General features: G+C 41.8%; 2 protein-coding genes across 2 annotated transcripts in view; one reads left to right on the forward strand and one right to left on the reverse strand.

The window, feature by feature from the left end:
• Positions 1-23668, forward strand: part of LOC139155732 (E3 ISG15--protein ligase HERC5-like) — a 40900-nt gene that overhangs the window by 14610 nt on the left and 2622 nt on the right. Inside the window, exons 11-23 of the mRNA XM_070731000.1 lie at positions 352-454; positions 5705-5888; positions 8185-8351; positions 8995-9096; positions 10225-10263; positions 11163-11267; positions 11346-11453; positions 18048-18191; positions 20004-20170; positions 21692-21758; positions 21892-21974; positions 22675-22858; positions 23372-23471. Coding sequence (XP_070587101.1) covers positions 352-454; positions 5705-5888; positions 8185-8351; positions 8995-9096; positions 10225-10263; positions 11163-11267; positions 11346-11453; positions 18048-18191; positions 20004-20170; positions 21692-21758; positions 21892-21974; positions 22675-22858; positions 23372-23471 — 1553 coding nt within the window. The remainder of the gene's footprint in view (positions 1-351; positions 455-5704; positions 5889-8184; positions 8352-8994; positions 9097-10224; positions 10264-11162; positions 11268-11345; positions 11454-18047; positions 18192-20003; positions 20171-21691; positions 21759-21891; positions 21975-22674; positions 22859-23371; positions 23472-23668) is intronic.
• On the reverse strand, positions 12511-13548 carry LOC139155731 (phosphatidylinositol N-acetylglucosaminyltransferase subunit Y). Its single transcript, XM_070730999.1, has one exon. It carries the CDS (start codon positions 13449-13451, stop codon positions 13236-13238), a length of 216 nt encoding a protein of 71 aa, XP_070587100.1. The 5' UTR covers positions 13452-13548; the 3' UTR covers positions 12511-13235.

A 23668-nucleotide genomic window follows, 5' to 3' on the forward strand; every position in this document is an offset into this window, starting at 1 on the left:
TATCTCAATTCCCCCATGCCTGACGGCAGAGATGGGTTTTAAGGAGTTTACGAAAGGCAAGGAGGGTGGGGGCAATCCTAATCTCCGGGGGGAGCTGGTTCCAGAGGGTTGGGGCTGCCACAGAGAAGGCTCTTCCCCTGGGTCCCGCCAGATGACATTGTTTAGTCGACGGGACCCGGAAAAGGCCAACTCTGTGGGACCTAACTGGTTGCTGGGATTCATGCGGCAGAAGGTGGTCCCGGAGATATTCTGGTCCGATGCCATAAAGGGCTTTATAAATTTCCATGGGTGTAAATTTCCATGAAATAGAGGAGAGACTATGATGGTGATTGATCTTAATGTTTCCTGCAGAGCGGAAAAATTCAGAACATTTGAAGAGACTGTTGGTGTTGATATGTCAGCTGTTCTTCTTTTCTTTAAGAAGATTGTCGCTAACCCTAAAGTCTTCAAAACGGTATAACATGTCCTTAAGATTTCATATATAGAATATAATAGAATATTTCCTGGTATTTGTCTTTGGGGAGTCAATCCAAGTAAATAATTCTGAATGGCTAACAAACCTATAAGAAATTCTTATACCAAGGTTGTCTCTGTAATTTATGGATGCAGAAGAATGCAGGGGCTATTCAAGACCAGCAATTCTTTTACCCTAGAGAAGTGTTTCCCAAACTTTTGACACCTGACACTCTTTATAATTTTCGTAACACTTAGTACCCCTCGTCAAAAAAAATGGATGTACTTTAATAACAATCCAAATATTTTTCTTTTTTCTTTTTTTGGTACATACACAAAATAATAATAAACAAAAAATAGAATTATTCATAATAAAATATAAATAAAAGTTATACAGAAGTACCTCTAGATACGAGCTGCTCCACATGCAAGTATTCCAAGTTACGAGCCATGACGCGAGCGAAATTTCTGTTCGACACCCGAGCTTAAATTCGGGATACGAGCCGAGCTTCCACTAGGTGGCGCAAGAATCCTTGCTTCTGGTTATCTGGGCGCGAAAGACAAAGTCTAGAGGCATTCTTTCGAGATGCGAGTTGATCGACTTACGAGCTTGGGTCTGCAATGAATTAAACTCGTACGTCGAGGTACCACTGTATTATAAATAACATTTATTTGGATCAATGAGAAGAGTGAAATTGTTTATGCTGAGATGACAGATCATCATAATTTGGTTCAGGGTTTGTTAATTTTTAATCTGAGATGTGGTTCCACCCCCAATAGTCTGTTACTTTTTTTGACTTAACGTCTACAAATGCTGAAAAAGCAACTTCACACAAATATGAAATTGGAAAAGGCAAGATGTATTTCAGAACTTTTTCTGAACACGTACCCCCACCAAACTCTTCCCGTACCCCTTGCTGGGGAATTCTGGGAGTTGAAGTCCAGATATCTTCAAGTGGCGAAGGTTGGGAAACACTGCCCTAGAGCAGAGGTCCCCAACCGCCGGTCCGCGGACCGGGACCGGGCCGTTGGGGTTTTCCAGCCGGTCCGCGGCGGCGCTGCCCTCCCGGCAGAAGACATTATGCAGGACAGGGTGGGGCGTCGGGCAGGGCGGGGAGAATCAGGAGGCTCCTTTGGCGGCTGGGGGCTGCCTGGCTTTGTGATTTTGGCTGGGGGGGAGTTAGGAAGGTCCTACTTGCCCACACGCTGCCTTTGGCAGCACAAGCGTGCTTGTCCGGCCGGGGAAGAATCGCCCCGGCCGGATGTCAGTTTCAGCTGGGGGGGGGGGGGCGAGAACACCGCCTCCCAGCTGGGCGAGCCTGCGCCGCCGCCGTCCGTGCCTCGGTTCCGTAGCTCCGCCTCACAGCTGATCACCCTGCTGCCGCTGCTGAGAGAAAAAAAGAGAGAGGGGGGAAGAGAAAGAGATAGCAACAGAGGGAGAGAGAGAAAGAGAGAGGGGGGATAGCAACAGAGGGAGAAAGAGAAGGAGAGAGAAAGAGAGAGGGAGAGGGGGGGGCAGAAAGAGAAAGAAAGATAGCAAGAGAGGGAGAGAAAGAGATGGAGAGAGGGGGGAGAGAAAGAGATAGCAAGAGAGGGAGACAGGAGGTTAGCAAGAGAGGGACAGAGAGAAAGAGAGAGGGAGAGAGGGGGGAAAGAAAGAGAGAAAGAGATAGCAAGAGAGGGAGAGAGAGAAAGAGAGAGGGGGGATAGCAACAGAGGGAGAGAGAGAGAAAGAGAGAGGGAGAGAGGGGGAAAGAAAGAGAGAAAGAGATAGCAAGAGAGGGAGAGAGAGAAAGAGAGAGGGAGAGAAAGAGATGGCAAGAGAGGGAGAGAGAGAGGGAGAGAGGGGAGACAGAAAGAGAGAGAAAGAGAGAGGGAGAGAAAGAGATGGCAAGAGAGGGAGAGGGAGAGAGGGGAGACAGAAAGAGAGAGAAAGAGAGAGGGGAGAGAGAGAGAAAGAGAGGGAGAGGGAGAAAGAGAGAGGGAGAGAGGGGGGAGAAAGAGAGAGAAAGAGATAGCAAGAGAGGGAGGGAGAGAAAGAGAGAGGGAGAGAGGGGGAGAGAAAGAGATAGCAAGAGAGGGAGAGAGAGAAAGAGAGGGAGAGAGGGGGGAGAGAGAGAGAAAGAGAGGGAGAAAGAGAAATGGAGAGAGGGGGGAGAGTGAGAAAGAGAGGGAGAGGGAGAAAGAGAGAGAGGGAGAGAGAGAAAGAGAGAGGGAGAGGGGGGGAGAGATAGCAAGAGAGGGAGAGAGGGAGAGAGGGGGGAGAGAAAGAGAGAGGGAGAGAGAGAGAGGAGATAAAGGAAGAGGAGAGATAGAAAGGAAGAGAGAGAAAGAAAGGGATAGAAAGAGAGTGAGAGATGCTCAGTGAGCCTTTCTTTGAAGTTGCCTTTCTTTCTTTCTCTCTTTCTTTTGCTCTCTTGCTCTTTCATTCTTTTTTCTCTCTTTCTTTCTTTCTTTTTCTTTCTCTCCTTCCCTCCTTCCATTTCTTTCATTCCCCCTCTCTATTTTTATTTCTCTTTCATTCTTTCTTTCTTTCTTTCTCTTTTTCTTTCTCTTTTACCTTCTCTTCCTCTATTTCTTCTTTTCTTTCTCCTTCCTACCTTCTTCCCTCCCTTCCTTCCTTCAGTCTTTCCTCTCTTACTCTCCCCTTTCATAAGTTTCCTTGCTTCCTTCCTCTGTTCCTGTCCCTTCCCCCTTTCTTTCTTTCTTTCTTTCTTTCTTTCTTTCTTTCTTTCCTTCCTCCATTTCTTGCTTTCCTTTTCCTTCCTCCCTTCTTTCCTCCCTCATTCCTTTCTTTCACTCCTTCCTCTCTTACTCTCCCCTTTCACCCCTCCCCAAAGAAGGTAAATTTCATACATAATTGGTATGTCGCAAAATAAAGTAGTTTTAAAATGGCGGGGAGGGGGCCCCCCAGACACTTAGGCTGTATGGGGCCCCAAAATTCCTGATGGCGGCCCTGGCTCCACCCCTCCATAACCCCACCCCCATATGACCAAAGCCCCCCCCCCCCCCACCGGTCCCTGGAAAACTGGTCTAGCTTAAAGCCGGTCCCTGGTGCAAAAAAGGTTGGGGACCTCTGCCCTAGAGGACCCATTAATAATTGCTGGAGAAAACATTTAATATATTTATTTGTTTATTAAAGCTCCTACAAATAACAAAATTGAACATTCAGGGAAAAGAACTTTATTTTCCCCCTCCTGAACTCAATTGGCTTAAAAGAGGTGTGTTTTATTTGGAACACCATGAAGTCACTCCAATTTGGAGGATTAATTTCCAGTAAACTGCTTCACTTTCTTTGGAACAGTTGGAATAAATAGGTTTCAAAAGAGAAATGTAAATGTAAAGTCTGCATATCCCTGCAAGCCATAGGCCTAATTTATTTTGCAACCTTAGAGAAGTCTCTTAACAGATAACTCTCAGTCTGTCCCTGACTTACATTTCAAATATTTTCTCTCTGATTCTCCTTGTGCTGTATTCAGTATGGTGCACTTTTTTGTCTCATACATGTATTGTAAAGCTCAGGAAAGAGTTGGAAGGAATCATATCATGCTATTATGCTCAAATATTTCCTACATGTAGTCCTTGACTTATAACAATGCACTTAGTGGCTGTTCAAAGTTAACCACAGCACTGAAAATAGTGACTTATGACCATGTAATGGACGGTTTTAACTTTATTAGTGTTTTTTAAAGTTTTAGTTATATTAATTGGATTTTTTTAGTTATGTATGCTGTACAGTGGTACCTCTAATTACGAACTTACCATATTTTTCGCTCCATAAGACGCAGTTTTTTTCCTCCCAAAGTAGGATGAAAAATCAGCCCCGTCTTATGGAGCAAAGATGCAGGCAGGGAGGGGGGGAGGCGCTGGAGCAGAGGGGGGGCGGCGATATACAGTAGAACCTCGACATACGAATTTAATTGATGCCGGAAGGAGGCTTGTGAGTCGAAAAGCTCGTATGTCGAAACATTGTTTCCCATAGGAAACAATGGAAAAGCGATTAATGCGTGCAAGCTGGATACTACAGTACTGGCAGCGAACTGGAGCAGCAGCTCCGCCTGTGTCCCGGGAAAGCGGCCGCCCGGGCCGAGTGGATGGAAGGAGCCTGGCGGCGGGCGGGACGCGCGAGGGAGCGAGCGATCCGGTGTGTCGGGCTGCCCGGGAAGGCGAGCGGTGCGTGGTAGGCGCGGGGACGGGGACAGGGGGGGGAATCGTCTGAACGCGGTTCCGAGTTGGGGGTTCGGGGGGGGTGCTGGAAAGCCCCCCAGGCCGGCTGCGAACTTTTAAAACAGCCGCGCCGCTTCCCAGCTGACTCCTGAAGCCAAAAGCGAACTTCCGCGCTTCAGGAGTCAGCTGAGAAGCGGCGCGGCTGTTTTAAAAGATCGCAGCCGGCCTGGGGGGCTTCCCAGCACCCCCCCGAACCTCTAAAATCTAGGTGCGTCTTATCAGCAGGTGCGTCTTATAGAGCGAAAAATACGGTAATTCGTTCCGTGACCAGGTTCTTAAGTAGAAAAGTTTGTAAGAAGAAGCAATTTTCCCCATAGGAATCAATGTAAAAGCAAATAATGTGTGTGATTGGGGAAACCACAAGGAGGGTGGAGGCCCTGTTTCCTCCCAGATTCCTAGAAAGGCCCCACGGAGGCTTCTCCCCGCCTTTTCCGGCCCTGTTTCCTCCCAGGAGATTCCTAGAAAGGCCCCACGGAGGCTTCTCCCCGCCTTTTCCGGCCCTGTTTCCTCCCAGGAGATTCCTAGAGAGGCTCCAAGGAGGCTTCTCTCCACCTTTTCCGGTTACAGTTTCGGAGGCTCCGGTGTGTAAGTGGAAAATGGTTCTTGAGAAGAGGCAAAAAAATCTTGAACACCCGGCTCTTATCTAGAAAGGTTCGTAAATAGAGGCATTCGTAGGTAGAGGTACCACTGTATATTGTTTTTCGACATGTGAGCCACCCCGAGTCCTCAGAAATCATCATCATCATCATTTTTCGGTTATCGCCTGTGAAGCATCACCATGATCGTGTGATCAAAATTCAGATGCTTGGCAACTGGTTCATACTTACGACCATTGCTGTGTCTCAAGGTCATGTGATCCCCTTTTGTGACCAATTGGGAAGCCAAATTCACTTAACAACCAGGTTATTAAGTTAATAGCTGTGGTGATTCACTTAACAACTAGGGCAAGAGAGGTTGTAAAATGGGGCAAAATTCATTTTAACAATGGTCTCACTTAACAATGATTTTTTTTCTTGTCTTCAAGGTGAAGAAGGCGTTGAAGAGCCTTCTGGGTTCTCCTCTTTACTCCCCAACCTCACCAGAAGCCCTCAGGTTCTTCCTCATTGTGCCTGTTCTTTTACAAAATCAAGATCTGGATTCGAATGACCTCCTTAGCCAACTGGCAGAAGCAATCTGGCGACTCCCAAAGGAAGGCAAACAAGCACTGGGTAAGGCAGGCGCTCTGTAGGACTCACAGACACAAGAGACTTGATTTCTTGAGCAAAGCTGATTGATTGATTGATTGATTGATTGATTGGATTTGTATGCTGCCCCTCTCCGGAGACTCGGGGCGGCTAACAGCAATAATAAGACAGTGTACAATAATACTTCAATACTAAAAACGATTAAAAACCCATTAATATAAAAACCAAACATACATACAGACATATCATGCATAGAATTGAGCAGTGCAGTCAGGCGGTAGGAAAAGCAAGTAGGATGCTTGGCTGCATAGCTAGAGGTATAACAAGCAGGAAGAGGGAGATTGTGATCCCCTTATATAGACCGCTGGTGAGACCACATTTGGAGTAATACTGTGTTCATTTCTGGAGACCTCACCTACAAAAAGATATTGACAAAATTGAACGGGTCCAAAGACGGGCTACAAGAATGGTGGAAGGTCTTGAGCATAAAACGTATCAGGAAAGACTTTATGAACTCCATCTGTATAGTCTGGAGGACAGAAGGGAAAGGGGGGACACGATCAAAACATTTAAATATGTCAAAGGGTTAAATAAGGTTCAGGAGGGAAGTGTTTTTAATAGGAAAGTGAACACAAGAACAAGGACACAATCTGAAGTTAGTTGGGAGAAAGATCAAAAGCAACATGAGAAAATATTATTTGACTGAAAGAGTAGTAGATGCTTGGAACAAACTTCCAGCAGACGTGGTTGGTTAATCCACAGGGACTGAATTTAAACACGCCTGGGATAAACATAGATCCATCCTAAGATAAAATACAGGAAATAGTATAAGGGCAGACTAGATGGACCAGGAGGTCTTTTTCTGCCGTCAGTCTTCTATGTTTCTGATTAGGAAGAAACCTCACTTTGAGCAGAGCTGCCCCTGTGTTTAGAAGTGCTCTTTCTCTCTTGGACTTGGGGTTTGTTTTTTATAACAATTTTTTTGTGTATACAAGTATTCCGCATGCACGGAAACAAAGATCCGCACCAAAACACGGGCGCACCTGCGTCTCCGTGTGTGATTTTGCTACCTGCACAGGTGTAGTAGCATAATTGCGCTGGACTCTGCTAGCACTCAGAGCCACGGAGGCGAGCACAGATCACCATTGCACCTTAGCAGCCCACCTCTGCATTAAGTGTATAAATATTATTTACTTTGGCAAATAGCGTAGTCAAGAACAATCTTAGTCATACACAATTACAGTACATCAGTCAATACTCACAATACGTATACAATATTACAAGCCTCTCTCAATACATTAAACAATACTACAAGCCTTACTTACAAAATATAGTAAAGCATCATCTGAACACACAGTTCTATAGTATAGTCACACAGAAAAACTAGCAGAGAAAGGGAGAGATGCTTCTGGCTCCCTCTTGTGGCTAACTGCAAAACTAACTCTTAAAGCTAAAGTGTTATAATTCATTTAAATATACATTGATAGCTGTTCTGCCTGACTGGGCTCAGGCAATTCGTAACAGTCCAAAGAAAAGAAATCAAACACACATGTGCTCTTCTAATCAGCAAACTTGTATTAAACAAACAAAAAAGGGTTAACCAAAACAGTCCTTAGTGTCCGGGAATAATGATAGTGCAAGGCGTAATTCAGCCAAATACAAAACACAGGAAAAAGCAAACAAAGACAACCTGCATGGAGCAGAAACGTTTCAGGAGTCCTTTGAATCTTTAGAGCAAACAGCAAGTCCCAGAGGTTTCACCTCCCACGTGCCTGAAAAGGCTGGGTTGGAATCCAAAGGCACGGAACAGAAACTTCAGAGCAGGAACCACAAAATAACACAGATAAACAGCCAGTTTGCCTTTTGCCTCTGTTCCCTTTTATACCTTTAGCCCTCATTAAGGGAACCACACCCAGCCCTCAGTATAAGAACCACACCCAGCCCAGGTGCTACTCTGATCACCTGTAATAATCCTTCAAGTGAGCCCTCCTTTGCATGGCTCTTCGGCTACGCATGTCTATGAGCTGGTCTGCAGAGGAATCCAAGGAAGATAGACTGTCTGAGGGACTGCCTGCCAAATCCCCTGGGCTGTCTGCTGGGTCCTGTGTGCTGTCTGCCAACTCCTCTGAACCAGTGGCCTCATCTTCATGGCTGTCTGCCACGTCTTCCTGGCTGTCAGCCAGGCTTTCGCACTCACTTTGTGCCGCATCTCTCCCTTCTGTGGGAGCAACGGCTGGCCCACGCCCAAACACAATAGCTTGTTTATATATTGTCAAACCCAACCAGTTATGTACACAGTACTAACATGCTCTCTTTTCAGAAACTCTATGGTCCAATTTAGAAGTGTGCTTCTTTAAGGATCTGGTGTCCATGTTTCAAAGGCTTATTGGCGTTAACATGGTTTTGTACAATAAACAGCAGAGTAACTGGTATTTCAACAAAAATGGATGTATTATACCACTTAACATTTCCCAAATGCTTTATGCGGTAAGTAACAAACGTTGACTGAAAAGAATGAATAGTAGTTTTATTGGGTGTTTTTTCCCCCAACATTCAGTTTGAATGGTGCTTTTTGTTTTTTAGTATTTTTGATACTTTCTACATTTTCCTTTCTCCCATTGTATTAAAACAGTACAAGCAATATGATTGATCCTTGTAACCCAACTTCACAGAATACAGCGGTACCTCGTGATACGAACCCCTCGTCATACGAACTTTTCAAAATACTTACCCGGGGTTTGGAATTTTTTTTGCCTCTTGTTACGAACTTTTTTCACCTTACGAACCCCCCATCACTGCTGGGATGCCCCACCTCCAGACTTCCGTTGCAAGCACCCGTTTTTGCGCTGCTGGGATTCCCCTGAGGCTCCCCTCCATGGGAAATCCACCTCCTGACTTCTGCGTTTTTGCGATGCTGTAGGGAAATCCCAGGAGGGGAATCCCAGGATCGCAAAAACGGGCACTCTGCTGGGCGCTGCCTTCTAGAAAAACCTTCTAAAACATCTGTGTATTAAAATTAAATTAAAATTAAGTGTAAATGCTGCTAGTTTGACAAGTGCAGAATTTGCTTGGTTTACATTTTATCTTGTCCCCTGATTAACATTTGCTTTAATCCTGTTTATATATACAGGTAAATTTCAGGTCTGGCTTCAAAATTCAGGAAAGTAATTTTTATGTACCCGAAGTAAAGAAAATAATTATACATTGGGATAGGTTCCAATTCAATTACAATGTAAGTGTTTATTTTTTTATTTTAAATTTGGACTTTTTAATGTTTGTTTGTTTGTTTGTTTATTTATTAGATTTCTATGCCGCCCCTCTTCACAAACTCGGGGTGGCTAACAACAACAATAGAACAACATGAAACAAATCTAATATTAAAAATGACTAAAAACCCTTATTAAAACCAAGCATACACACAAACATACCATGCATAAATTGTATAGGCCTGAGAGGGAGAAAGAATATCTCAGTTCCCCCATGCCTGACGACAAAGGTGGGTTTTAAGGAGTTTACAAAAGGCAAGGAGGGTGGGGGCAATTCTAATCTCTGGGGGGAGTTGGTTCCAGAGGGTCACGGCCGCCACAGAGAAGGCTCTTCCCCTGGGTCCCGCCAAACAACATTGCTTAGTCAACGGGACCCAGAGAAGGCCAACTCTGTGGGACCTAACCGGCCGCTGGGATTCGTGCGGCAGAAGGCGGTCCCTGAGATATTCTGGTCCGGTGCCATGAAGGGCTTTATAGGTCATAACCAACACTTTGAATTGTGACCGGAAACTGATTGGCAACCAATGCAGACTGCGGAGTGTTATTATTTTTATTATTATTTGATTTGTATGCCGCCCCTCTCCGAAGACTTGGAGCGGCTCACAACAAAAAACAGTACAAATCCAATACATTAAAACAATTTAAAAAACAATCATACATCTCATACAGACCAGACATAAAGCGGAAACGGCCCAGGGGAATCAATTTCCCCATGCCTGACAACAGAGGTGGGTTTTGAGGAGTTTGCGAAAGGCAAGGAGGGTGGGGGCAGTCCTAATCTCCGGGGGGAGTTGATTCCAGATGTGTCTTTCTCATATATTGTTTCAACTTTTGTTGCATTACTGAAATAAACTTTTGCACAATATCCTAATCTTTTTGAGTTTTACCTATAGATCAGCAAACTATTTTCAAATGCCCCTGTAAATAAAAAGTAAATGCATCTATTTATTTGTGACTATAGTGGAAGCTAATAGCAAATTTTTGCATAGAATAGCTCCCAAGGAGCACTGGTACTTATTCCAGCAAAGGGATAACTCTTTAGACATAATTGCAATGTACTTTACTAATTATTTTTATTTTGTTTTTTTGAGCAGATATTGTTTCAGCTGGGCTCAATATGTTCTAATATAAATGTAAGTTGTATAGATATTATTTCATTAAGTTTATATTTCTTCTGGTCAAATATATCTGTTTTTATTCATTTTGGTCAAAAGGGGAAATATTTTGCTAGAAATATCTTAAAAGAAATATGGAGCCATTCTATCCTGGCCATTGACATTAATACTGTGGACTGAACATTAAGTTTTAAAATGACGCGATCTGGGACTATCCTCAACCTTTCTAATGCCACGACCCCTTAATACAGGTGACCCCCAACCATAGGTCTAGCGCCAATTCTCCCAACAGAGCTTTAAGCTGATTGGCAGGAAGGTTAGAGGGACACCCCCACTGTAAACGCCTGATTGGTCAGATTGCAAAAATATGTTCCAAGGCGCCAGAATAGAAGCTTTAGTTCCTAACACCAGGGGAAATTTGTCTTTTCCCATGGTCTTAAGCGACCCCTGTGAAACGGTCGTTTGACCCCTAAAGAGGTCCCGACCCTCAGGTTGAGAACCTCTGTGCTAGATAAAACTGTGGGTTCTAAAATGCATATTTTTTAACACGGATTAACACCAGTCAGGCAGGAAACATTATAATCAAGGAGAAAATGACACACTCCTCCAAGCTGACAGGGTAAACCTATATGAGTAAGCAATAAACCAAACATATGGGCACTGATAATGTTATCTAGTTGGGTAATGAAACCCAATCTGCAAGCAAAGAACCAAGGCCAGAGAGCACCAAGAATCTCACAATTCAGCCATGAGCTACAGCTATTGTCTTCTATTAAAATGGTTGCTTTTATTGTGGACTGGATTCAGCGGCTCTTATTCTTGAGCTGTAATGTGATTCGTTGGGTTTTGGTTTATAGTAAGTCAACTTTAAAATGTACACGTCTTAAATCATAAATAACTCCTCTTTGTTATTTCAGCTGGCTTTACCTGTGTTCAGCCAATTTCCTTGGATCTTGAATCTTGAAGATAAAATTGTGGTGCATAAAACAAAGTGCCAAATGTTGGACTTGGAATATAGGAAGGTATGTAAACCTAGGACCATATTGCAACGTTAACCATGTTTGTGAAAATGACTCGTAACCCAGTTGCTTTTATCCTAGACATACTTTATAATCTCGACAATGAATGTAAGGAAGCAGGATTTACTACAGGATACCTGGAACTATCTAAGAAATGCAGAAGAATTTTGCTTTCAGCATTTTTTTCAAGTAAGTATCCAATTTTGTATATCTGTAATCCAACTATGGTAATGTGACACATATGTTATAAGACAGTGAAAAGCATTTGCCTCTCCACTGAGAAGTAACAATCTAGAGCAGGCTTGTCAAACTGATGGCCCACAGGCCACGCCTACCCCACCTCCGCAGAGGCAAAAAACATCACAATATGTCATGTGACGCAACTGAATTTGACACCAGTGATGTAGAGCAGTGATTTTCAACCTTTTTTGAGCCACGGCACATTTTTTACATTTTAAAATTCTGGGGCACACCACCAACCAAAATGACACCCTAAGACACTTTCCTCTCTTTTTCCATCCCTGTCTCCTCCCCACCCTTGTGTGTGTGTGTGTGTGTGTATACACACTCTTGAACCATTTCCCAAAACAGGTGAGGGCTGGGGGTTTTTTCCTCTCTTATTCTTTGGGTGCTTTTTATCATATGCTTTAAATCAAGAGTCACTTCTCTCTCTCTTTTGTTTCTCTCTCTTTCCTCTCATTCTCTGTCTCAATCATTTTCTCATTTCTCTTTTTTTCCTCCCCTTTTTGCTCATTTATCTCTCTCTCTTGCTTTCTTTCTCTCTGACAATTGCTTTCTATCTCTTTCTCTCTTTTCTTTCTTTCTCTCTCTCAGCAGTTTTTTCCTCCCCTTTTTGCTCATTTATCTCTCTCTCTCTTGCTTGCTTTCTCTCTTTCTCTCTCTTGCTTGCTTTCTCTCTGACACTTGCTTTCTCTCTTTCTCTCTTGCTTTCTTTAGCTCTCTCTCTTTCTCTCTCACTCTTTCTCTCTCTCTCAGCAAAAAGTTGCGAGACTGGAACCTGAGCTTCCTTTTTCGCGGCACACCTGACCATGTCTCGCGGCACACGGGTTGAAAAACACTGATGTAGAGGATCGTTTTGAAATGCAACCAACTGCAATGTTGGGAGTAATTCTAGTTGAGACCTCATTTTGATCCTTTCCTTATTCAATCTGAATAGAAATATTGCATACTTTTAAAAAGATCCCTCAGCATATATAAAACTACAATAGTAAGTATACAAAATACATAGGCACTGCAGATACTTTATTAGAAACCATTTCCTATTCAATTTCGTTGTTTTTCATTTAGTGTCAAGTTTCATGACACAACACTAATATATTTGTGGATCTGAATTCAAAATTCTGGATCTCTGCAGAATAATGGTGTAGCTTCATCAAAGAAAAATCAAGTCTAACATGACATTGTCAGTAAGCCAAGAACTCTATACTATACCTGTGACCCTGTTACACATTCAAAGCTGAAATATATTTGAACATTAGTTTTCATTCAGATCTTTTCATCTATGAATTACAGATAATAATTAATCTATATAAATAATTGCCTATAATCATCAAGTAATGAAACTGTCTTTTGGAATAACTGAATTTTTTTAACCGAAGACTAGAAAAATTACATTTCCTTCACAAGCAGCCACATCCATTTTGCTTTGTTGCATGTCTAAGATCCTTCACTGGGAGAAGATTTGCCTATTTAACTTCATATTGCTTCTTTGATTCCTATATTTGATTTCTTGTTTGAAATTCCTGTCTGCTTTGATGCTACTTCCGTACTGTTGGCATGCCATAAAGAGCAAAGGACTTTTCAATTTGCTTGGATGTACTTGCATCTGAAGATAGTTAGCCTCTGTTTCATTTCAGGCATACTGTAAGAGTCAGAATATTAAGAAATGGGTTCTCCAAAAGCTTCACTCCATTCTTTATTTTAAGAGGCTTCTTAAGAGTTAAGCACGATCTAGTTGTGGCGAAAAAGTTTAAGGCCCATCCAGGTCCAAAGATGGAAAAATACATACACTGGGATTGTGATTGGAAGCAGCAGGCTGTAGAAACATATGCTTGTGGTATTTGTGCAACCCTGGGGGAAGTTTTCATCTACACTGGCTGAGTAGAAGAGGCCGGCTAAAGACAACAGCGGCACAAGCACAGTCATGGTAGGAAACGAAGGAAACATCTTACTCCGCTTGTCTTCCAACTTCCTTCCAAGAGGATAATCTTCTAGGCTTGTTCAGGTTCCGTTTCCTGCTTCTCCTTGCCAATCATTCTTGCTGCCTGAGGTATCATATTAGGAATGCCATCTATGATAGGGTACGCTATACCTAGTTCTTCATTAATTAACTCATTTGTGGATTCGTTATATCTAGAAAACATAGCAAATAATGTCACGTGAGATTTATTATTGTTCTTGATTTAAGAAACATGCTATATACATAAATGGTAAGCTAGCACTGGCTGAGGGGAGGGAAACTAAGCACTTGGGAGAAGAGGAACTATGCATACACTTTAAGAGGGATCCTGAGTGGGCAGGACTTCAGCTCACTGGCAAAAAATTCTCTAGGTGTGGGTCAGTTAATCATGGACAAAAGTTACTCAGTGCAAAGCTGCAGAGCAACCCAACTAGAATGCTTTTTAAAAATTGGCTATTAGGAGGGGGAGAAACTAAATGAAAAGGGGAGGGAGGGAAGGAAGGAGGAGAGAAAGAAAAAGAAAGAAGGAAAGAAAAGAAAGAAAGAAAGATCTATGTAAAGTTATCTTGATAAGGATTTCTGAGGGGGCCTTTGTAAAAAATACTACGACTATTCTGCATCATCTACCAGAAATAGGAATTGTTGAACTGTATTAATGTTTAGAAACATAGAAGATTGACGGCAGAAAAAGACCTCATGGTCCATCTGGTCTGCCCTTCTACTCTTTCCTGTATTTTATTTATTTTATTTTATTTTATTACTTAGATTTGTATGCCGCCCCTCTCCGAAGACTCGGGGCGGCTCACAACATGTAAAAACAAATCATAAGCAATCAGACAAATTTAAAATATTTAAATATTTAAAAAACCCCATATGCTAACAGTCACACACACAGACATACCATGCATAAATTAAACGTGCCCAGGGGGAGATGTTTCAGTTCCCCCATGCCTGACGGCAAAGGTGGGTTTTAAGGAGTTTTCGGAAGGCAGGAAGAGTAGGGGCAGTTCTAATCTCCGGGGGGAGTTGGTTCCAGAGGGCCGGGGCCGCCACAGAGAAGGCTCTTCCCCTGGGGCCCGCCAACCGACATTGTTTAGTTGACGGGACCCGGAGAAGGCCCACTCTGTGGGACCTAATCGGTCGCTGGGATTCGTGCGGCAGGAGGCGGTCTCGGAGATATTCTGGTCCAATGCCATGAAGGGCTTTAAAGGTCATAACCAACACTTTGAATTGTGACCGGAAATTGATCGGCAACCAATGCAGACTGCGGAGTGATGGTGAAACATGGGCATACTTAGGGAAGCCCATGATTGCTCTCGCAGCTGCATTTTGCACGATCTGAAGTTTCCGAACACTTTTCAAAGGTAGCCCCATGTAGAGAGCATTACAGTAGTCGAACCTCGAGGTGATGAGGGCATGAGTGACTGTGAGCAATGAGTCCCGGTCCAGATAGGGCCGCAACTGGTGCACCAGGCGAACCTGGGCAAACGCCCCCCTCGCCACAGCTGAAAGATGTTGTTCTAATGTGAGCTGTGGATCGAGGAGGACGCCCAAGTTGCGGACCCTCTCTGAGGGGGTCAATAATTCCCCCCCCAGGGTGATGGACGGACAGATGGGATTGTCCTTGGGAGGCAGAACCCACAGCCACTCCGTCTTATCCGGGTTGAGCTTGAATCTTAGGATGGATCTATGTTTATGTTTGAACTGAATAATCTATAATACCCAAGAGATTTCATGATTTGATACTTCCACATGAAGATCTATGAAGGAAATAAGATGCTTCTGACAGAACCGTTTATTCCTCCCCAGTACACAGATATTTGGAGGAGGATGGAGTAAGCATTTCTGTCAGAAGACAGAGTTTACAGTTTATAAGTCAACTTATCTAGAGTTTCTATGAAGTCATTAATCCTACATTATACCATATATTACATATATGTAATATATTATACATACACACACACATAACATTTAAATTAGAAATCTAATTATATATATAAATATAATAATAATAATTTATTAGATTTGTATGCCACCCCTCTGAAAACTCGGGGCGGCTCACAACAATAACAATGTTACAATGTAAACAAATCTAATATTAAAAACATAAAAAACCCATTATATAAAAACCATATACCACATGCATGCATATATATGTATGGTATATATATAATATATTATTTATACTATATATGTTTATATATAATATAAATATTAACATTTCTAATATACATACATGCATATATGTGTGTGTGTAACGTTTTTGCTGATAAAAGAAATATAATTTTCAAATTCAGCAAAAAAGTGTGTGTGTGTGTGTGTAACGTATATATATATATTATTAAATAGCATATAAATACCTAGGCTTCATAAAGCAATTCCAAAGTACTGGGAATGCAATAGGGAAAGGGAATGAGTTTCCCTGCCTGGCGGGAAGCCTCCGCCTTGAGACTACATAACCCATCGCCACCGGGAAGGCCCGCTGGCCACGGGGAACGGGCGTGGCCCGACGCGTTCGGCAACCGGGGCAAAAGCCGCGGCGGCTAAACGACACCAGGCGGGATAGGAAAGCAAGGGCAAAAAAACCTCCCGGACCGACCTCAGCGGCTTTTTCGACAGGGGACAGACGAGGATCTCTAGCAGCCCGGCCTCAAAAGCCGGTCCTTGGGCGGTGGCTCCTCCTCCGTTTTCCGCCGCCGCGCAAGCCCCTCGCCTGGCCCGCAGCAGCCTGTAGCGCGGGAGGCGAGTCAGCAGCCGTAGGCCGGGCAAGGCGAGCATGATTCGCTGCGGAGCGCCAAAGGTCAAACCGGCCCGGAAATGGAAACTGCCTTTGGAATGGAAACTCCTTCCGGGGCAGCAGAGTGCTTGCAAATAGAACCCCGGTGTACTTTTTAAAGCACGCTGCTTTTAGTTCCGGGCGGGGTTTGGACTGCTGGTTTTCCTCGTCAGAGCAGTAGTACTTGGACCTGAATATTTGAGGAGGGCGGACTCGGGAGAAGGGGAACGAGATGGCTGGGAAACTGGCAACCTACTTTATGTGGATTTACCGCAGCCAAGGCTTTTATCGAGTCGCAATAGAATAGAGGAAATATGGAACAGAATAGAGGAAAATATAGAATAAAATAGAGAAAATATGGAATAGAATAGATAAAACAGAATTAGAATACAGAAAATAGGGAATAGAGCGGAAAACTTAGAATTAGAATAAAATGGAGAAAATATGGAACAGAATACAGTAGATAAAACAGAATTAGAATAGAGAAAATAGGGAATAGGGCGGAAAATTTAGAATTAGAATAAAATGGAGAAAATATGGAACAGAATACAGTAGATAAAACAGAATTAGAATAGAGAAAATATGGAATAGAGCGGAAAATATAGAATTAGAATAGAATAAAATAGAGAAAATATGGAATAGAACAGAAAATTTAGAATAAAATAGAAAATGTGGAACAGAATAGAGAAAATATAGAATAGAATTAGAATATAGAAAATATGGAATAGAACAAAATATAAAGAATAGAATTAGAATAAAATAAAATAGAGGAAATATAGAATAGAGGAAATATAAAATAGAATAAGAATAGAATAAAATAAAATAACGAAAATATGGAATAGAATAAGAATAGAATAGCAAAAATATGGAATAGAATAGAAGCGGCTGTGGAATTCTGGGTGTTGAAGTTCACACATCTTAAAAGGTCTACCAAGGTTGAATACCTTTAAACCATCCTTGTTAAGAAAAATATTAGCAGTAACCTGAATTGAGCCTTGAGTGACAAGAGGAAAAGGATTCAGTCAGAAAACCAGCTCCCAGAATTCCTAGAGTAACATGAGAGCAAGAGAATTCTGGATATTGAAGGCCACACATCTTCAAATTGCCTAGGTTGGAAAACACTGTTCTAAGTAAACGAATAAGATTTTATGCGGATCTCTTTTTGTTGTTGTTGGTTTTTTTGTTTGTTTGTTTTTGGTGAGGCAGGATACAAATTGAGTAAATCCTGATCCTGTTTGCTGGCCCTGAGAATTTCACTTATTTCTAGCGTATGTGTGTGTATCTCACAATTTAATTTGGGCAATTCCCCCCCCCCTATTTTAAAGATCACCTGAGTGGCTTTGGTCTTGAAAGACTAGCAATTCTAAAACAGGGTTCGCTGTTTCAGGGATCTTCTGAATAATTTAGGATTCTAGCCTTAATTCAGAGGAAAAAAGCTAGTAAAGATGTTCTGATTTCTGAGCAACCAGAAATATTTTTATATAATAATAATAATTACAGAGTTGGAAGGGACCTTGGAGGTCTTCTAGTCCAATCCCCTGCTTAGGCAGGAAACCCTACACTACTTCAGACAGATGGTTATCCAACATCTGCTTAAAAACCTCCAGTGTTGGAGCATTCACAACTTCTGGTGGCAAGCTGTTCCACTGATTAATTGTTCTGTCAGGAAATTTCTCCTTAGTTCTAAGTTGCTTCTCTCGTTTAGTTTCTACCCATTGCTTCTTGTTCTACCCTCAGATGCTTTAGAGAATAGGTTTATCAGTCTAAATTAGTGTAAATATCTGGGTAATTTTACTTCATTCCTCAGGTGTGTTTTCAAGGAGACCCTGATGTCAAGTATGGGGGCTTGATCCAGGAATTCTTCACAATCATCTGCAGAGAACTGTGTAGTCCGGATGCACAAGTATTTAAGCACTTTGAAGAATCACATCGTATTTGGTTCTCTCATGAGGTATGTAATGTATAAATGTATTGCATTTATTTATGCTTTCTGCTGCTAGCTATAAAAATAGGAATTACTTTGGAGGTAATTGAGTTCTTTGACCATTGACTGGGAGGTGATAGCTGACCTTTTTCTTGGCATTGTCTATTCAGAGATATATTATTTGCAGTCCTGGAAATTTGTTGTATTATTAATTAATTAATTAAGACAACAAATTTGTCCTAATTAATTAATTAATTAATTAATTAGATTTCTATGCCGCCCTTCTCCAGGCCAATCTAGCTTTTGAGGATCGCAGCTGTTGATATTTCTGAATTCCTGTATTTCTTCTTGAATTGAATTGAATTTTTATTTGCCAAGTGTGATTCGACACACAAGGAATTTGTGTATACATTAATGGGGAAATGTTAGGATTACTAAATGCTACAATTGATCACCATCAGATGAAGTTTAACAGTTTCTGTTTGTAATATTGATATTGCATCAAGCTGTGTCTTTATTCTGGTATGAATAGATTTTTTTTTATTTATTTATTTATTTAGTTAGTTAGTTAGTCCAATACACAATGAGGGTTTTAGTGGGTATATATCTATATACACATAGTAAAATACATGATGAAGGTTATAGAGGAGATACTCATAGTAAAATATATCTAACAAAGAATAGAAAAGAAGATATAGTAATAGAACATATCAATGAAAGAATAGAAGAGAAGTTATAGGAATAGAAGAAAGGTAGAGGAGATATAGGAGAGCAATAGGACAGGGGACGGAAAGCACTCTAGTGCACTTGTACTCGCCCCTTACTGACCTCTTAGGAATCTTGAGAGGTCAACCGTGGATAATCCAAGGGTAAAGTGTTGAGGGTTTGGGGATGACACTATGGAGTCCAGTAATTAGTTCCACGCTTCGACAACTCGGTTACTGAAGTCATATTTTTTACAGTCAAGTTTGGAGCGGTTAATATTAAGTCTGTTGTGTGCTCTTGTGTTGTTGTGGTTGAAGCTGAAGTGATCAAGTTTTCAAACCTCCTGACAAGCAAAGTCAATGAGGAAGCCCGATATACTTCCAGCCACGCGGGCCAGTTCTAAGCACCCCATGGGCCGGATTCGGCCTTGAGTTTGACACCCCTGTCATAGACAAAAGGGCTCACAATCCTTCAGTGTTGGTTAACATTAGCAGGACTGAGATAGAGGGAGTCACAATTAGATTGCTTCATCAGTCGGAATCACACATTCAACAAGGGCCCGTTTTTAATCTGCACTTATTTGAGGAGTCCATCGCTGGAGAAAACATTGCTGGAGATTAGAACTGCCCCCACCCTCCCTGTCTTTTGTAAACTACTCAAGACTCGTTTATGCTGCCAGGCATGGGGGAGTTGACATATTCCTTCCCCCTAGGCCATTACAAGTTATGCATGGTTTGTTTGTGTGTATGTTTGGTTTTATTATAAGGGTTTTTAGTTGTTTTATTAATTGGATTTCTACATGCTGTTTTTATCATTGTTGTTAGCTGCCCCGAGTCTGCGGAGAGGGGCGGCATACAAATCAAAGAAAGAAAGAAAGAAAGAAAGAAAGAAAGAAAGAAAGAAAGAAAGAAAGAACAGCCAGAAATAAAACTGACAAGCAAGAGATGATGCTGATGACGTTGTGGAAAAGGGATGCAGGCACACAACCTCTTGCAGCTAAAGTTATGGGAAATGAGTTTGAAATAGCATAAAAGACAGACAAACTTACTACAAGACAACATTTATTTTGTAAGTAGACAGTCCTGCCTTTACGGAGTATTTCTCAGTACTTGCATATTTTATTTTTCAAATTAGGTATCAACACAGGAAGACATATATTTTTTAATTGGGATCCTGTTTGGAATAGCGTTCCAAAATATGAAGATACTTGCTTTACCCTTCCCTCTTGCCTTGTTCAAGAAATTGGCAAATATGGAACCAACGCTGGAAGATTTAAAAGAACTCTCGCCTACAGTTGGACGGTATGGCATGACCTTTTATTCATTCATTCATTCATTCATTCATTCATTCATTCATTCATTTGTCCAATACACAAATACATAGGAAGAAAAAAAGACATGTGGTAATATAAAAGAGGGTGAAAGTGAACTTAGAGGAGAGGATATATGAAAGAAAGAGAATATGTATGATAAGTGAAAGAAAGGAAAGACAACTGGACAGGGGACGAAAGGCGCACCAGTGCACTTATGTACGCCCCTTACTGGCCTCTTAGGAACCTGGAGAGATCAATCGTGGAGAGTCTAAGGGAGAAGTGTTGGGGGTTAGGGGTTGACACAATTGAGTCCGGCAATGAGTTCCACGCTTCGATAACTCGATTGTTGAAATCATATTTTTTACAGTCAAGTTTGGAGTGGTTTGTATTAAGTTAGAATCTGTTGCGTGCTCTTGTGTTGTTGCGGTTGAAGCTGAAGTAGTCTTCAGAACCATATGGTGATAATTGATATTGCAAATCAAATACTCTTTTCTTTTTCCGTGTTCCAAAATTGCGTGGATATACACAATATATTGATATTGGAAACTAAACCAAAGTCTGTCTTGGTTGATACTGAAATGAAAGACATATGAGAATCCAAGTGTTGGCTAGACTTGGACATTTAAAAGAAGAGTGAAGAAGGAAATACCTAACTAGTCCTTTAAAGCTGCCAAGAAAAGAATATGACCCCATGAGTCTCAAAATGGGTAAACAGTGCGGTCAGGTGGTAGGGAAAGCAAGTAGGATGCTTGGCTGCATAGCTAGAGGTATAACAAGCAGGAAGAGGGAGATTGTGATCCCGCTATATAGAGTACTGGTGAGACCACATTTGGAAGACTGTGTTCAGTTCTGGAGACCTCACCTACAAAAAGATATTGACAAAATTGAACGGCTACAAAGACGGGCTACAAGGATGGTGGAAGGTCTTAAGTATAAAACGTATCAGGAAAGACTTCATGAATTCCATCTGTATAGTCTGGAGGACAGAAAGGAAAGGGGGGACATGATCACAACATTTAAATATGTCAAAGGGTTAAATAAGGTTCAGGAGGGAAGTGTTTTTAATAGGAAAGTGAACCCAAGAACAAGGGGACACAATCTGAAGTTAGTTGGGGGAAAGATCAAAGGCAACATGAGAAAATATTATTTTACTGAAAGAGTAGTAGATCCTTGGAACAAACTTCCAGCAGACGTGGTTGGTCAATCCACAGTCACTGAATTTAAACATGCCTGGGATAAACATAGATCCATTGTAAGATAAAATACAGGAAATAGTATAAGCGCAGACTCGATGGACCATGAGGTCTTTTTCTGCCATCAATCTTCTATGTTGCTATGTTTCTATCAGTTATTCCATTTAAGAACTAGATGTCAGTCTTAGTTTAACTGAACAGAGCCAAAACTAGGCTGAAGGCTTGAGAATATTATTAAAATCAATTTATCATAAATAAACAAGTTATTTTAGTATTGGGGGAAGCGGTTTGTTTCACTTTGTTCTTTTTCCGTTTAGTCTTCTTCAGGATGTACTGAATGAATCCTATGATGACAACCTTGAAAGGATGAGGTTGGATTTCACGGTAGGACACTGGCTGGGTTAGACCAGCCTTTCTCTACTGCCACTCTTGAAAATTCTCAGAGAAAAGGCTCAATGTTCTGGAAAAAAAAGCAGAACCATCCATGCTAACCTTTTGTACCCTTATTGCTATGCAGGTAGGAGACAAGTGTAAAGGATCCCCAATTGAGGTGGACTTGAAAGAAAACGGGGCCAACATACCGGTCACTTTATACAACAGGCAAGTTTCCCCAGGAGTGGGTTTCTTCGTTGACTTTTAATTACCTTTGTATATTTGAGGGGGGGGGATGTTGTCAGTTTCAGTTTCTCTTGTTGTTGTATGGTTCCAATGTTGGTTTTAGAGTCTATGGAGAGGGGTGGCATTATTATTATTATTATTATTATTATTATTATTATTATTATTATTTTAATATTAGGTTTGCTGCACTGTCACTATTTTGTTGTGAGCTGCCCCGAGTCTACGGAGCGGGGCAGCATACAAGCCTAATAAATTAAATTAAAATTACCTGTAAATTAAATTAAATTCTAACCTGGAATTTCCAACAGCATCTGATGCAGGGGGGTAAAAGAAATGTACAGTGGTACCTCTACTTAAGAACGCCTCTACTTAAGAACTATTTTCTACTTAAGAACCCGAGGCTGGAAAAATTTCCCAGGAAATTTGAGAGCGGCACAAAGGCCCGGTCAGTTTCCTGCCATTCCCCCTGGGTTTCTCTCTCTGGCGCAGTGCATGGGAGGCAGCCTCATGCCAGGTGTATGGGAGGCACATGCTCCTCCTTGCCGCCGCAGAGTCTCTCTTTTTTTTGAGCCTTAAAGTTTTGGGGTTTTTTGATTCCCCTCACCTTCCTTCCTCTTCTTCCTCCTCCTCCTCCCACCCAAATTCCAAGCCTGCAAAATAACCAGATGCACATATTTTACAGGAAAGAATACGTTGATGCTTATGTCAATTACATATTTAATGATTCCGTGAAGAAGCAGTTTGAGGACTTTGGGCGTGGATTTCAAAGAGGCTGCCCAAGTGCCACGTGGAAAATGTTTCTCCCTGCTGAGCTCCGCAGTCTCCTGTTTGGACATACCGTCTACAACTGGGACGAATTAGAAAAGGTAGAACATGCTCTTCCGCTTCGATCCTCATATTGCTGGACTTTAATTCCAGTGTCCTTAGTGGAACACTTTATTATGTGTTTATTATGCACGAATCCCAGCGACCAGTAGAGTGGGTCTTCTCCAGGTCCCGTCAACTAAACAATGCCGCTTGGCGGGACTGAGGGGAAGAGCCTTTTCTGTGTTGGTTCCAGAGGGCTGGGGCCGCCACAGAGAAGGCTCTTCCCCTCGGTCCCGCCAAGCGACATTGTTTAGTTGACGGGACCCTGGAGAAGACCCACTCTGTGGGACCTAACTGGTCGCTGGGATTCGACATAAAAACCCTATCATGTTTAAAAAGCAAACAACACATACATACCCAAACATAACTATAAAAAAGCCTGGGGGAAAGGTGTCTCAACTCCCCCATGCCTGGCGGTATAGATGGGTCTTGAGTAATTTACGAATTAGATTAGATTATATAAAGAGATGCTGAACCATTAACAGGGAGATTTGTGTTTGTTCTCTCAACAGAACGTCAGATATATTGGTTTTGACAAGTCAGATGAAACAATCAAGATTTTTTGGACGGTGTTTCATGACTTTCCTGAGCAAAGCAAGAAGGATTTTCTTGGTAATAATTATTTCCTTTTTTTAAAAAAAAACTAAATGAAATAATATCATTATTTTAAGAATGAAAAAAAGAAGCCAAATAAACTATTCTGACAGAATAGAATAGAATAGAATAGAATTCTTTATTGGCCAAGCGTGATTGGACACACAAGGAATTTGTCGTTGGTGCATATGCTCTGAATGTACATAAAAGAAAAG

This window comes from Erythrolamprus reginae, unplaced genomic scaffold (assembly GCF_031021105.1).
Source record: "Erythrolamprus reginae isolate rEryReg1 unplaced genomic scaffold, rEryReg1.hap1 H_5, whole genome shotgun sequence".
In the NCBI taxonomy this organism is placed as follows: Eukaryota; Metazoa; Chordata; class Lepidosauria; order Squamata; family Dipsadidae; genus Erythrolamprus; species Erythrolamprus reginae.